Source organism: Populus trichocarpa, chromosome 1, assembly GCF_000002775.5.
Source record: "Populus trichocarpa isolate Nisqually-1 chromosome 1, P.trichocarpa_v4.1, whole genome shotgun sequence".
NCBI classification, from domain to species: domain Eukaryota; kingdom Viridiplantae; phylum Streptophyta; class Magnoliopsida; order Malpighiales; family Salicaceae; genus Populus; species Populus trichocarpa.
Window position 1 is genome coordinate 19380773 of NC_037285.2, and position 14580 is coordinate 19395352.

Sequence of the window (14580 nt, forward strand, 5' to 3'; positions counted from 1 at the left end):
CTAAAGAAAATTTTTCATGAAATATATGTTTTTTTTAAAATAACAAACAAGGATTCAGTTAACAACTAGTCAAATTTATCATGGCTATAATTTGAGGTTTGATTGAAGAAAAGCAAAAAAAAAACTGAAATTACATTAAAAAAGGACTAGATTGTAAAAAGATCAAAACTTAAATGGCCATTTTGAATAAACTTCTTAAGGGTTTGATTGAAAAGAATTCTTAAAAATTAATGTAAATCAGCTAAGATTTGAGAAATCAAAATTTTAGGGACTAAGTTGAAAACTAATAAGAAAAAATGAGTTTTAATGAAACAATGAGTTTCATTGAAAAGAGAAAAAAGGTTTGATATGGAAAAGGCGTTGTTATGATTGAAATAGAACCCTAAGGATTGAATGACTTGACATTGACCAAATTCCTTAAAGTCTACTTCCCTAAAAAGGAAGATAACATGCGTGGAGATGGAATTTTGGCGACTTCTTTCCCCTCTACGAAGATAAAAAGCACACCCCCCCTGTAATTTTTTAGAGTTTGGTTATTTTTTAAAGTGTTTTTTATTCAGTAATGTATCAAAATAATATTTTTATTATTATTTTTCAAAAATCATATTTGATATCAGCACATTAAAATAATCTAAAAATACTAAAAAATATTAATTTAAAATAAAAAAAAATAAAAAATTTAAATTTAAATTTTATCAAAAATATTTTTAAAACACAAAAATAAACAGGATCGATGTGCAAAACTGGCCTAAAGACCTTTTGCAGAACTAGCCTTGCCAGCGAGTCTTTATATCGATGGCTAGGATGGATAATGAAGAATCAAGGGTCATGATGCAAACCCCAAGTACTATATCCCCAGGCCTCTATAAAAGGCACCAAGTCCCAGCTTGGAGGAAGAATGAAAGAAGAGAAAAGAGCAAGATCAGAAAACAGAATGAAAGCTAGAAGACGAGGGAATAAAAGTCAGTATATATTAGATAGAGAAAAAAGAGTAAGGAAGTAGTAAAGAGAGGATAGAAGAAAATTAAGAAAAGGAAAGATAAAACCCACAAATAAAAGATTCTAAAATAAGAACAAAATACAGTGAAGAAAAATGGTCAAGGAAGACTAAAAGAGGGGGCTTGAAGGAGGAGCAAGTGAGCAATCCTAAGGCCATTCAAACCTTTGGCCTCTAAGTAGACAATTCCTATCAAGCAACTATCTTTCTCAAAAGGGAGGAGGTTGGTGGCAGTCGAAAGCAAGAAACATCAAAGTTATCACTGTCGTTACAGGTAGGATTTTGTTTCGTTTGATTTTCTAGATTCATATCTTCTAGTTGTTTTCGTTCTTTTCTTGGTTATGCTATATGAATGTCTTTCCATATATCATGCTCATAATAAGGTACCGGATTTAGATTTAATGAGAACCTTATATGTGTTCATGTGGGAGAAGAGAGAGTGTTTTGTGCATGCATGGGGATATTTACATGTTGTTTCCTTTCACTGTGCCAACCTGTTGTTTTTGCTGCAGTTTTTAAGTTGAAAGCTTGCCAAACATGTGGCTTTCTCCCCTTCTTAGATATTTTCATGCACTGCATTTGTGGTTGTAAACTCTGTAATGAGGATGAAGAATTGGCTAGTAATCATCAACATCTCCTAGATCTTGAAAGAAGGTTGCAACAAGGTCGACTAATCAAGATCCAAAGGATTCAACATCTGAACACAGTGAGGAAGGATGATGCAAAATCACACCTTACCAACAAAATAGGTTTGGGAGTCGAAAAAGACCACTCATTTGCAAAACAATCAACAATGACAAATATTAGTCAAATTACTAATATGTGGTGTCAATAATCGATCATAATTGTGCCTAATCCAACATAATTATGCAACAATTGATTTGAGCATAAAATACAAATCAATATTCCTTTATTAATCCAAACAAGAAATATTGGGAGCATTGTTTATACTAAAAACAATTAAGTGTCTTTTGATTAACAACATTAGTTCACTTCATAAATCAATGAAAAAAGATGAATGAAATTGACCGTTAACCAATGAAGACAGTTAAGATCAACAATCGATGAATTCACATTAACAACAGGATTCTTTAATAGTTAGACTAATAGATATATCAGCATAACAAAAACACATACAATTGCCAAAAGAATATGCACAAGGATTTGGATTGTAAATCCTTTATATACCATAAAGAGTTTGTATAGGATTAAGATTTTAAGTATGTGTAAAATTTTATCATTGTAACATTATATATAAATCTAGTTATTGAAAACGATAACCAACCTCATATACACAACTTTTTTATGCAATTTAAAACTTACATTTTTTCTACAATTATCATTTTTCTTTAAATCCCAGTTTGTTTACTTTCTTTTTATCTTTTTCCTTCTCTTTTCCTTAACATTACAAATGCTTAGAACATCTAGTTTGGTTTCCGAGGTTGCTACATAACTCCACTTGGGATTCAGTTTCTAAAAAGAAGGAATAAAAAATGAATAGCATAGTAGTTACTTCAAAAAAATATCTAACTGATTCTTTTGGCCACAATTAAAATTGGAAGGCCTTATTATCATAGACGATTTTAAAGTCTAGAAAGAGCAAACCCCCCCCCCCCCCCCCCAAAAAAAAAATTTTAATTATTTTTTTTGCCCAAAATAAAAATGGAAAGCCTTTATAAAAAAAACGATTTTAAAAAAAAAAAAAAAAAAAACCCCCCCCCCCCCCCAAAAAAAAAAAATAATAATAATAAAAATTAAAACTACAATTAATTTAAAACTTGATAACTAATTATTTGTGATTCAATAGAAGTTGTTGACCATATTCATGCATTTCTTAACAGGACAAATGAGAATTACAACATCTGAGCTCTGATTTCTGATGAGGTTCTAGATAACTAGAAGTCCGAAATCATAAACAATGAGCCTATGCCATACAGTCATAACACATGCATGAGACATGACAACTCCTATAAGCACAACAAACCCAATTCTGTAAAAATCTACTGTCCATTTTACAATATGGATCTACGAAGAAATCCAGTGGTGACTTGAATCTAAAAATGATGGGATTAGAAAAAATTACATCGGGACAGTTCGTGCCTTGTACATGCAAATGTAAGCCATATGCCAATCACCTAAGATCAAAAGATAGAAATTCATCAGAATAAACAAAGACAGTTTTCACTTAAGAATAAAATGGCAGTCGTTGATGGGAATGTGATTATAAAAAACAAAAAAGCAAGAATAAGTTTGCAGAATTTTCCCACCACACAAGCCCATTATCCAATCAGGCTAGCTTACCTCCTCCAGAGAGCTTAGTTATATCCTCCTCCCGTTGTGGAACAGGATTATCATCATCAAACTCAATCCATTTCCCTGGGATAAACATTGAGAATTCATCCGTTGAAAAACCCAAGTCGATCCAAATAACATAGTGACAAAACACTGAACAAACTCGTTAGAGAACTTACCACTTTCTTGCTTGACCCATGCAACATAATGCCCTGAATCAGCACTCCTTCCCTTATGGGTGAGCACAGCTACCAAATCATATATTCCAGTTAAATGTGACTTTTTATCTGTAGTGGAAGGTCAAGTATTAGCACTGGAAACTAGGTGCATTCCCCAGTAAAGACAACTTTGGGAGAGGAAAGTAGCAAATTAAAAATCAGTCATTTATAAATACAAACAGTTTGCATTATATTTAGCATCTCCAAAAAAAATGCAGCAATGGTAGAGTTAACTTTGAAAAATTAAATACAATGAAGGCCGCAATATCATCTTATATGCACAGAAAGCATCTCTGGCCCAAAATCTTTCACAACATCCAGGAAGCACAGCCAGACACAATAGTAACAAACATTATCAATACAAACTGCAAGTGCAGTCCCCTGGAAGTCAAACACAAAGCATCTCCTGGAGACCCTCGATAAAAGAAAAATAGAAATACCAAAAAAAGATGCTTCAATCACAAGCAGGAGAAATTTAGAAGTTTTCACCTTCTTTGGAGGTAGGCTTTGATGATTCTCCACTCTCATTTGATGGCCTCTAAACAGAAAACAAGAGGGTAAGATATATCAATAATATCCATTGGTCTTATCTATTTGTATTTGCATCCACAATTCAACAATCTACTCACCTCCACATCAGTCATCTTGACATCATTGTCTTTTGAACCCGAGGTCTTCTCCTTGGCTTTCAAACCAGCCTTTTTACCCTCCTCATCTCTTAAAATCTGAGTTATGAGATGTAAAGAATAATCATAATCATCATCAAAACTTTAGCACCCTTACATACTGAGCACTGAAACAAAAGGATAAAAATATACCTGGCGAGGTGCTTCTAATTTTTTGCAAAGATCATCAGAGCAAAAATCGTAGACATCCAGTTGTAATGGGTAATCCACTTTCTAAGAAAGACAGTAATTTTAAAAAGGTTGTATCATATAAACATTAAAAAGTACGGCTTTTATTAACCTTTTTGGGCATGCAGAGCATCCAATCCCTTAAATTAAACAAGCCATTTTACAACCACAGAAACAGAACTTTTGAAGTCACTTCTCATTTGTAACAGAATGAAAAAAAGAAACCCCTATTACCCGTAAAATCTTGGCCTTCTGATTTGATTCCCTCTTCCAGAAAAAACGAACAAACTGAACAGTTAGGTACCTTGAAAACAAATATGTGCCATCAGAAATTTCATTCTTTTAAGAGGAAAAATTTATAAAAATAAAGAGAAATAACAAAGTTTGAAAAAGGAAATCACAACGTAGAAAAAGCCAAAATGGAAGGTTATTACCTTGGCAAGGCATTGATACGGGACTCTTTCAGGTAAATTGCACTACGACCCAAGCAGGGAGAAGCCTTCTCCAATTCAGACTTCAAACCCTATAACCAGTAAGATTAAGATATTACTAATACAGGGCATTTAATGTGTGCGTGTGCGTGTGTGCATGCATGTGTATACTCTCACACACACAACACAACACAGATATTATTTTCAAGTTGAGGAGTGGGAAGTGATAGGTAGTGAATCTAGTGATGCCACATAAAAATACAGACCGGCTAGTGAAATTGTCTCAAAAGAGAAAGCAGGTTTTATGAAAAGAACCAGAGTAATCAGCTATATTAGCTGCATTTATAGGTTAGTCGCTAACTTGTGAATCATTAGCCACTAGTTGATAAAAAGCATTTCTATTTATTTTGATTTAAATATTCAAGTAATAGTCCATTGTAAGAATTCTACCGTTTATTGTAGTTAAATACAAAGATCTCAATTCTCAAGAGTCTAGTATTTCCACATGGTTGCATTGTCTACTAAAAGCCAGTTTTTTTACCTTCAGATGATAAGTTGGCCATGTTAATCATGAAAAGTTCCTCGGCGATAAGGTTAATACAACTACAAATGCAAGCACAAGCAATAGCTATGAAGCTTTTCTTTTCTACTGTGATATTGTGGCAGATTCAATGTACTATTGTGTGAAATGGCGCAAAAGGACCCATAGCCAAAACAATTAGTTAGGAATTGAGGCCTGGTTGACAAGGTATTCTATTTGCCAAGGTGGGTGCCTAGCACTAAAATGTCTTTAACTCATCTGTAAGGTAGAGACCAGAGGACTGGCATGCAGAACTTGTGCAAGAGAACACTGAAAAGGCAAGATCCTAAAATTGAGTACTGTTGTTATTTATCAATAAGCAAAACCTTCTATAGTCACTATCCTCCAGCACATGGACAATTAACACTTGATGTAATGACATTGTGCCTATACAAATTATTGTTGCAGTTCACAAAGACAAGCAGCAGGGATTGCGCAAGAAATTTTCTTGGGTTACAGGATTGAGATATCAATAATTTAACAATTTGCATGCACCAATGCATAAATGTTTTGGCTGCTCATTTTGTAAAAATAGATATGAGTATTCTCCTTCCAAATATATATGCCTATTTTATCTTAAAAAAAATATTTTTGAAGAAACATTGTTTCATTATAAGTTTTCATGCCAATATGAGCAAATGCAATTGGCTGCTACAGTTGATTTACTTTAAATAGGATGACATCTCATATTTAACTTAGATTGATTGCCTTTCAATTGCTAAATTTCCATGTTTTTTAGTTTTCAGGGTACATATGATCAGGGGATATATGAGTTTCTTAAAAGTTTTGGGGGAGGCCATGGCCACTGAGTGGCCTTGTGCCTTGCATTTGGGTCTGTGCAATTGAGAGAAGAGAAGTGGAATCAGATTCATTTTGCAAAAGCTTCCAACAAGACACATGATTATCAAGAGCTAGTTAAGTGCAAGCACAAACCAGACTATTGCAAAGGAATACACAAAGCATTCAACATACCAAAATCAAATAAAAGGAAAAGAATGAAATCCTGGTAACAGAATAATTAGTAAATCTTACATGCTTCAGTCCTTCATGCAAATGGTTCACCTCTTGTGATATGTGGCATTTAAGTGAGTAAACTGATTCTGTCTCTGAGCTTTCTTCACCACTTTCTTGGCAATGCACCCTAGCAACCAATATCACATACAAAAACTTTGTCAAAGATTGTAGTCCCTAGCCAAATGGAGACGCTCATAATCATTTAAAATGCATCAATGACAATCCAGCAGTAAAAGCAAGCTTAGAAATGTAGCACTTATTCTTTTGCTAAATGTGACTTTAGCTACAATCCAACTGTTATGAAAACAGAGGTGAAGATATCCACCTGCTTACAAGTTCAATGCCAAAAAGTGCCTTGATTGTATCTGGATTTTCACTGCAGGTTATAAAAGGTCAAAATCAAGAAGGTAAGTATCCATACAGAAAGCAAGCATTCTGAATAAGCAACGATATTTAAACCAATAAGTTCTATATAGGGAATTATACTTGTACAAAAACAATCTCCAACGAATTTCCAAACTGGAATGGCGTAAAAGTTTTGACTTTTGATGACATCCACTATAGAGCAAAAGCATGCTTCTATGGTCTATGAAGCTCAATTCAACTAAGATATGTGCATGGACAATGTTTCATATTCAGAAAAACACAAAACAAAACTACCTGAAACTCGGTGATCCAAGTGATTGTGAAAGGGTGTATAAAAGTTGTGTCCAACATTCTTCAGCATCCTGTTACATTTCAAAAATGCATAGATCAACATTACAAGAAATTATATTGTTACAACTGTTATGTTAGGCATATTGATATTTGGAAAAACCTGCTGCATGTAGACTCCATTATGCAATTGACCAAACTGCGGATACTTTTTGCGCAATACCTGCAAAAGTAAATGGGTAAAGTAAAATGCAGTATGCGTTTTCCCCTGTTTCCAAACAATCAAAGCGCAATAATGCAACAACAATAATTTCAAGGTATGCCAAAATTCAAATATAGGCTTATCATGGTAAACATCAATTGATGGACTGCAAAACTGAAAACCTAATGATGACAATAATGTGCAAGAGTTTGCACTATTAAAGGCAGATAGTTTTGTACATCATTAGGAACTAAACCCGATTATGCTTGCACGGTATTAAGCATGGAATGGGTAATATGAAACTCCTAATAAATAAGATCAATGTTAACATCCATATAATCAGAGTTCTTTGCCCTGCAACATTCTAGTTTTCTGGAATACATTTCTTCAGCTCAAATCAGTAAGACTCCACATATGTGACAGCTTGTTAAACAATAATATGTTTGAAAAAGGTGCGTCCAACATTCATAGTGAGACTTCATCCCATTTATATGTTGTATTACTAAAAGCTTCTCAAATAGAAAAGATGTCAATAAATGCTGCAAATAATGCAGGAGCAGAGTACAAACCATCCAGAACTGCATAGGTGCCACAGGCTTTACACTTTTATCGAGCTCATTAAATAGTTCTCGAGTCGCAGCTGTCAGCATATGAGACGTATGATCCAAATCACTGCTTTTTTGAGATGGATAGCTGCCCAAATTTCACATTGATAACAATATTTCAGTCATACAAAAGTATCCACATTTGATCTGCAACTTGAAAACTAGTTTCAGAGACATTCACAAAGAGAACTCACCTGACTAAAGCAGACTTCAACTCTGGAACAGAATGCAGGCATTGTACTGTTGAGTTCATGTAGCAAGTGTTCCCTAGATTAAAGAGGCCAGCAGTGTGACCCTGTCAGCAGAAACAAATTTAGCATAAAGTGAAACAAGAATATTAAGTGAGAAAAGATCATTAAAATAAAAACAATATCTGGTGACATTAAAGAGGGAAAAAAGAAAACAAACATCCAAGTACTAGATATTCCTAATAAAGGATTGATGAAAATATATATAAATAGCATTTACAATGAAGAATCTAGAAAAGTCTGATTATCAAATATTAATCACTGATAATAGCATAATCCAGAATTTCACTTTTCCATTCCACCAAGGCAATGGCATTCTAACTGAAAGTCAATCAAAGGTTTGTCCAGTATGCATAACCAAGGATCATTGTAAATTTGTGCTCTACAAATTGGAGAGAGGGAAGAACAGGTATCAGCACTGTCTTTTTCCATGCATGCAATGATAAGAAAGTAGATAATAATAATAATACTCCGTGTGTTATGCTGACATATTAATAATAGCTAATAAAGCATATGCCAACTCATCCATTCTTTTTATTAACTTTTCAACAATGTCCTTTTAAATGAAAAGTAGTTGGAGAAAAAATGTTGAATATAGTTTTTATTGAGGGAAAAAATAAAAAAGAGAATTAATGCTTTAAATTTTGGATGATATACAGATATGCTACGACTTAGCAGCTAGGAAATGACACTCTTTATGGGACCGACAGATTATAACTTTCAAATTGTAATTATAAACTTGAGTTTATAGCATGCCATGTTGAGTTCTGTGCTTTAGTTCAAGTTCAAGCCCAATGAGAAAGCCTGGAAACAGGTTTAGGGTAGAAATTTGATGGCTTGACAATAAAAAAAAGAATAATTGGACCTTGCATACATGGAGGCAATGACAGTGAAAATGGACATGTTGATCACAATAAGAGTCTTAGGCTTCCTAGAAGGATTATTTGTATGCGTGAGCCATTGATGAATGAATTTACAGGCATATGCCAGCTCATCTATTTTTTATTAACTTTTCAACAATGTCCTTTTAAATGAAAAGTAGTTGGAGAAAAAATGTTGAAAATAGTTTTTATTGAGGGTCAAAATAGAAAAGAGAGAGAATTAATGCGTTAAGTTTTGGATGATATACAGATATGCTACGACTTACCAGCCAGGAAATCACTCTTTATGGGACTGACAGATTATAACTTTCAAATTGTAACTAAGAACTTGAGTTTATAGCATGCCATGTTGAGGTTCTGAGCTTATTCAAGTTCAAGCCCAATGAGAAAGCTTGGAAACAGGTTTAGGGTAGAAATTTGATAGCTTGACAATACATAAAAGAATGATTGGAACTTGCATACATGGAGGCAATGATGGTGAAAATGGACATGTTGATCACAATAAGAGTCTTAGGCTTCCTAGAAGAATTATTTGTATGCATGGGCCATTGATGAATGAATTTACAGGCATATCCAAATAAGTCATGTTCTGGTCCACTTCTCTCTCCTTTTTTTTCTTCTCTCTTTTTGTTGATCTTATTTCAAAGGAGCTGGAAGCTCTTCTCTGAATTGCCTTTCTCTCACTTTTCCCTCGTCATTGGTGAACAAGACTGCAACTTACAGTCCAGTAGAAAGGCAAAACTGTGACATATGATTAGTACAAAGCCACACAGATAAATACTGGCTTGGGAATGGAGATGAAGCATGACTTATTTCTTGATAACACAACTAGGCCAAGCCTAGCCAAAGGTGCAATTGGTACAGCTCCGTTTGCTTTGCTTGGACCAGGACAAAGCATGGTTTTGTTGTCATTTATCGGTCAAGGCTCAGCTTGTGCAGCAATTATCTGATTGCTTGGAACGCTCACAACTCTCAAAAAAGGCAGACAGATCCATGTCATTTCTGTGGATCCTACAATCTAGGAGCTTGTTTTATAACATAGAATACAAGGGGAGAACACAGGAAAAGGTAGCAACAACTGGAAAAAAGAATGAATATATATATATATATATATGCATGCTTAATTAGTTTGTGTGATATCTCCATAATCAACTACTTTTATGGAAGGCTCACATTCACTTCAGAACCTAATCATTTAGAAGCTGTTTCATTAACCTCCGTTAAGTTTATCAAATTAAAAAATGAATAAAAGAGAGAAGCAAAAAAAAAATCAATAATTCCTTAAGGGGTGAAAGCTAATAAATTCCATTTGTCAACAGTTTATAACTTCTGATGTCAGTTTTCTACATCGATTAGAATGTTATTATATAAATCAACAAATTCCTTAAAGTGGCACGCCATGAATTCATAGATCATGTGTAGAAGAAAAGGGTTGAAGAAAAATACCACAGCAACCATTTGTTCTTCTTCTGGAAGATCTTCCATAAAAACAGGGCCTTTCTCTGGGGTCTTCACAATCTCATCTGCAGTCCCCATCATCATCAATTTTTGACCCTAAAATTTTTTTAAGAATGTACACCATTATTTAGCATCATGTCACACAAGAATAAGAGTTGTGTAGCAGTAAAATAATCATAAAAGACCATTACCTCCTTCACTCCTAAGGTTGCCCAATTGGCATCATCCTGCATTGTCCATCAATGAAGTTAAAGAAGGACAAGTGTATTAAAAGGCAACAAATTCTTAATAACACCTAAAAAATCACAATTAAAATAATATGAATCAAATTGACCACTGCAAGTAATGGATACTTTCAGGTACATTTAGAAAAACATCTAATTACCTTCAGCAAACCACCCTTAACCATAATCTTCTGCCTCTCGGGGGGGACTCCAGTCAAACCATGCAACTGACATTTGAAAACATAAGGGGGCTGGCTAGTGTCAATTTCCACTTTTGGGAACAGCTCCTTTTGCCATTTTACACTCACTGTGCCAATTCATTGGAATCGTTAAAAGAAGAAGAAGCACCAAAATTCTAAAACAATTAGACAAATGATAACTGAAAAGCGACAGCTCCGATTTTTCTGCTGAGCTTGAGACATTCTAAAAATGAATTAAAAAGACAAAAAGGAAAACAGAATACACACTGTCATTGTATAAGATCCGCCGCAAGAACTATACGGGTGTTTGAGAGTATGGTAGCAGTTGCTTTTCAAAGTGTTTTTTATCTAGAAATGTATCAAAATAATGTTTTTTTATTTTTAAAAAATTATTTTTAACATTAGTACATCAAAACGATGTAAAAATATAAAAAAATTAAATTTAAGCAAAAACAAAATTTTGAATTTTCGTGGAAAGCGGTTTGCACCGCGTTAGCAAACGGTGTCTGAGTGATAACATTCAAAACCGGGACCCACAAATGGCGTCTACACAAAACCAATTCGACTGAATCTCCATCTAAAGCTATTCGGAGTTCTCTATGCCGATCCTTTTCTTGCATTCTATTTTGCTTAAAGAGCCAAACTTTCTATAAGCTGCTTGTTGTAACCTCAATTTTTTGGACAAACTCCCCATTTCATTAATCCTACTGCCAGATTTCTAGCAACAAACACTAATCACTAACTACAAACGTAACCCAAAAATTAATCACTTATTACAAAGAGTTCCACGATTCTCATAAATTGCCAGAAAAACAAATACTATAGCTATAGCTATAGCTATAAGATATTCTTTCTTTCTCTCTACCCAAAAAATCATCAGAAAAATAAACGAAAAAAAATTAATCAGCGATTACCCAGTTCATGAAATTCAAAAATAAACCCCAAAAAAATAAAAAATAAAAATCAAGCGTCAGAATAATGTGTTTTTTGAGAATATCGAGAAATACCTGTCAACATGATTGGTTGGTGAGTTTTTGATGGATGCTTGGTTTTTTATTTTCGTGTTTGCTTGAGCAAAAGGAAATCTCTCAGGCTCGTGGATTTTAAGGGGTTTTCATTTCTGGGTTAATATAAGGAGATTTCGGGTCTGGATTCAAATCCGGGTTTGGTTCGATGGACAGCCACTAAGGGTATAGTTATCAAACCTGACCCGGGGTTAACCCGGCCAAGGGGCCGGGTTCTGGATTTTGTAGGTCAACCTAAAAAAATTAAAAAAATATATTTAAAGTTTTAATATTTCATATAAAAAATTAAAAAATAATATATGTGAATATAAGTTATATATATTATAAATAATGAAGTTTAAAAGAATATTTTAAAAAGTTTTTTTTATCTCACGTTAAAAAGATATTATGTTATTGAAAAAATTTTATCTCATATTAAAAAAACATAATTTTTTTCTTCTGAATATAGAGTATATATATTAAAGGGCTTCAAATCCTACATTGAAAAAATAACTTTTTTCTTGTGAATATAGAGTATATATATTAAACGGCTTCAAATCCCACATTGAAAAAATAATTGTTTTCTTATAAATATAGAGTAGATATATTAAAAGGTTTCAAATCTCATATTGAAAAGATATTATATTATCCTTTTAAGTTAAAGTATTTAAACCAAAAAGTTTTTTATCCCGTATTAAAAAAACTTAATTTTTTTCTTGTGAACATAAAATATATATATATATAAGGCTTTAAATCCTAAATTAAAAAAATAAAATATTTTTCTAGTATTAATATAGTGAAATTTAAAAAGTGTTAATAGTCAACTAAAACAATATGAGAAAAGAAAGGTATAGAAAAAAACCACATTTAAAAGAAAAAAAACTAGGTCTTGTATGGGTTTGTCCAGGTCGACCGGGTTTTGTCAGGTTATTATATTGGCTGGTTTTTTATTTTACTCGAACCGATTCAGTTATCAAGTTTCAGGTTAATCTGTCAGTTCAATCCGAGTTTAATAACACTGAAGGAGGTTCTATGAGAATAATTTTGTTATTTAACATATTTTGTTTTTGTAATTTTCAGGGCTAAGAATGACACTCGGTAGCTTTTTTATTTATTTATATATGGTCCAGTTCCTGTCAAGTCCTTTGGAATATTTTGACTCAAATTATACCCCTACTATTAATTAAATATGATTTTAAATATTTTTAAACCTTTTATTAATTTATTAGCTTTTGTTAATTGATTTGAATATACTAAAAATAATGAATTATGTTTGCATATACAAACAAGATTAAAAATAAGTATAAAATATAAAATAATTTTAAATAAATTAATATTGAATATAATATTTATTTTCAGTGTTAATTAAATATTTTAGAATAAAATGAGATAGAAAATCATGAAATGAAAAATGACTTCTTGTTCTACATATAATATTAGAGTAAAAAAACAATGCCTAACTTCAGCAAACACAACTCATCAACAGTTACCATGACTTATCAACATTATGAAATATACTTTCCTAAACTTTTCTCACTATAAATAACTTAACAAGTCTCTGGTACCTTTCATTTACAGTATCAATAAATAAAAAGAATTATCATAAATATAAGGTTTTTAAAAACATTAACTTTTATTCATGAAAAAGATTACATGAAGATTATGAGTAGAGTCAGCACATAAAATATATTATTGTTAGGTTCCTGAATATCACACACGCAGCGGAAACAATAAAATAAAATTATTCGAAAGTTCCTAGGATTTCGTTAGATAGATCTAGAGTTGTTTAGGGATTTATTACCTCAAGATCTGATCTTTTTCAGCTTTAAATAATTCTTTAAAAACTTGTCACAAACCACAAGTCGTTCAATTGTCCGGTCTTCAATGGTTATCCACATGAATCACCAATGAGAAATTTATTAAATCCCTATTTAAGAGAGAGAGTTTGTTATACCTAGAGTTCTAACTCTTTATTTTGTGATTTACGTAGTTTTTTTGTCTAACAGACAACAACTAAAAAAAAATAAGAGACATAACTTACAATTTATAGGGAAATTTGAAAAACTCTATAAATTGGCAAAATATCAATTTGCCCTTAAATAATATTCATATATTATTTAAGGATAATTTTAAAAACTTAATCAATCAAGTCCCTACTTTATTATTCTAGGACTAGAATTATAATCCCTGAATTAAATATATTCTAGTGCTTGATTTCTAGAATTATTTTAAATCAAGTCATACTTGATTAATTATCTCAGTTTAATTATTGACTAATGGTTCTTAATGTATATAACTCATTAGGTTCCTCATATGTTGATCTAAATATAAATTATAATTCTAATTAAATAGAAACAAATAAATTAAACACTTTATTATCAATTCAACAATTGATTAATTTATATTTGAAGATCAAATACATTATTTAGCAACGTGTCATGATCCCCAAATATTAGAAAGTTATTAATGGTTTGACTTAACATTTTATTGACCGGTTTCTCAGTGTAATTAATATACTTTCATCAATAATGTTATTATTTAACATTAAAGCATGCAGTATGTATGCGATGTTAAATCATGTTTGTTTTCTACATAATAATCATTTATCGTTTGAATAAATTTGAAACTCTTTTCAAATCTCATTCCACTTTGACCAATGATTTCTCAATCAATACTATTTGAGAACAAATAAAATATTTTTTTCTAATTCACCTAAAG

The 14580-nt window shown here is 32.2% G+C and overlaps 1 protein-coding gene across 1 annotated transcript; it reads right to left on the bottom strand.

Moving 5' to 3' along the window:
- Nucleotides 1-2763: 2763 nt before the first annotated feature.
- Nucleotides 2764-12028, bottom strand: LOC18094826 (ubiquitin carboxyl-terminal hydrolase 7). The gene is made up of 18 exons (XM_024593924.2): nt 11866-12028; nt 10820-10965; nt 10626-10661; nt 10423-10530; nt 8042-8142; nt 7812-7935; nt 7204-7263; nt 7047-7114; nt 6712-6762; nt 6405-6513; nt 4796-4884; nt 4596-4665; nt 4326-4406; nt 4137-4232; nt 3997-4045; nt 3469-3576; nt 3299-3373; nt 2764-3132 (listed from the first exon to the last, which is right to left on the bottom strand). The coding sequence occupies exons 1-18, from the start codon at nt 11873-11875 to the stop codon at nt 3077-3079; spliced, it is 1437 nt and encodes a 478-aa protein (XP_024449692.2). The 5' UTR covers nt 11876-12028; the 3' UTR covers nt 2764-3076.
- Nucleotides 12029-14580: the final 2552 nt, after the last annotated feature.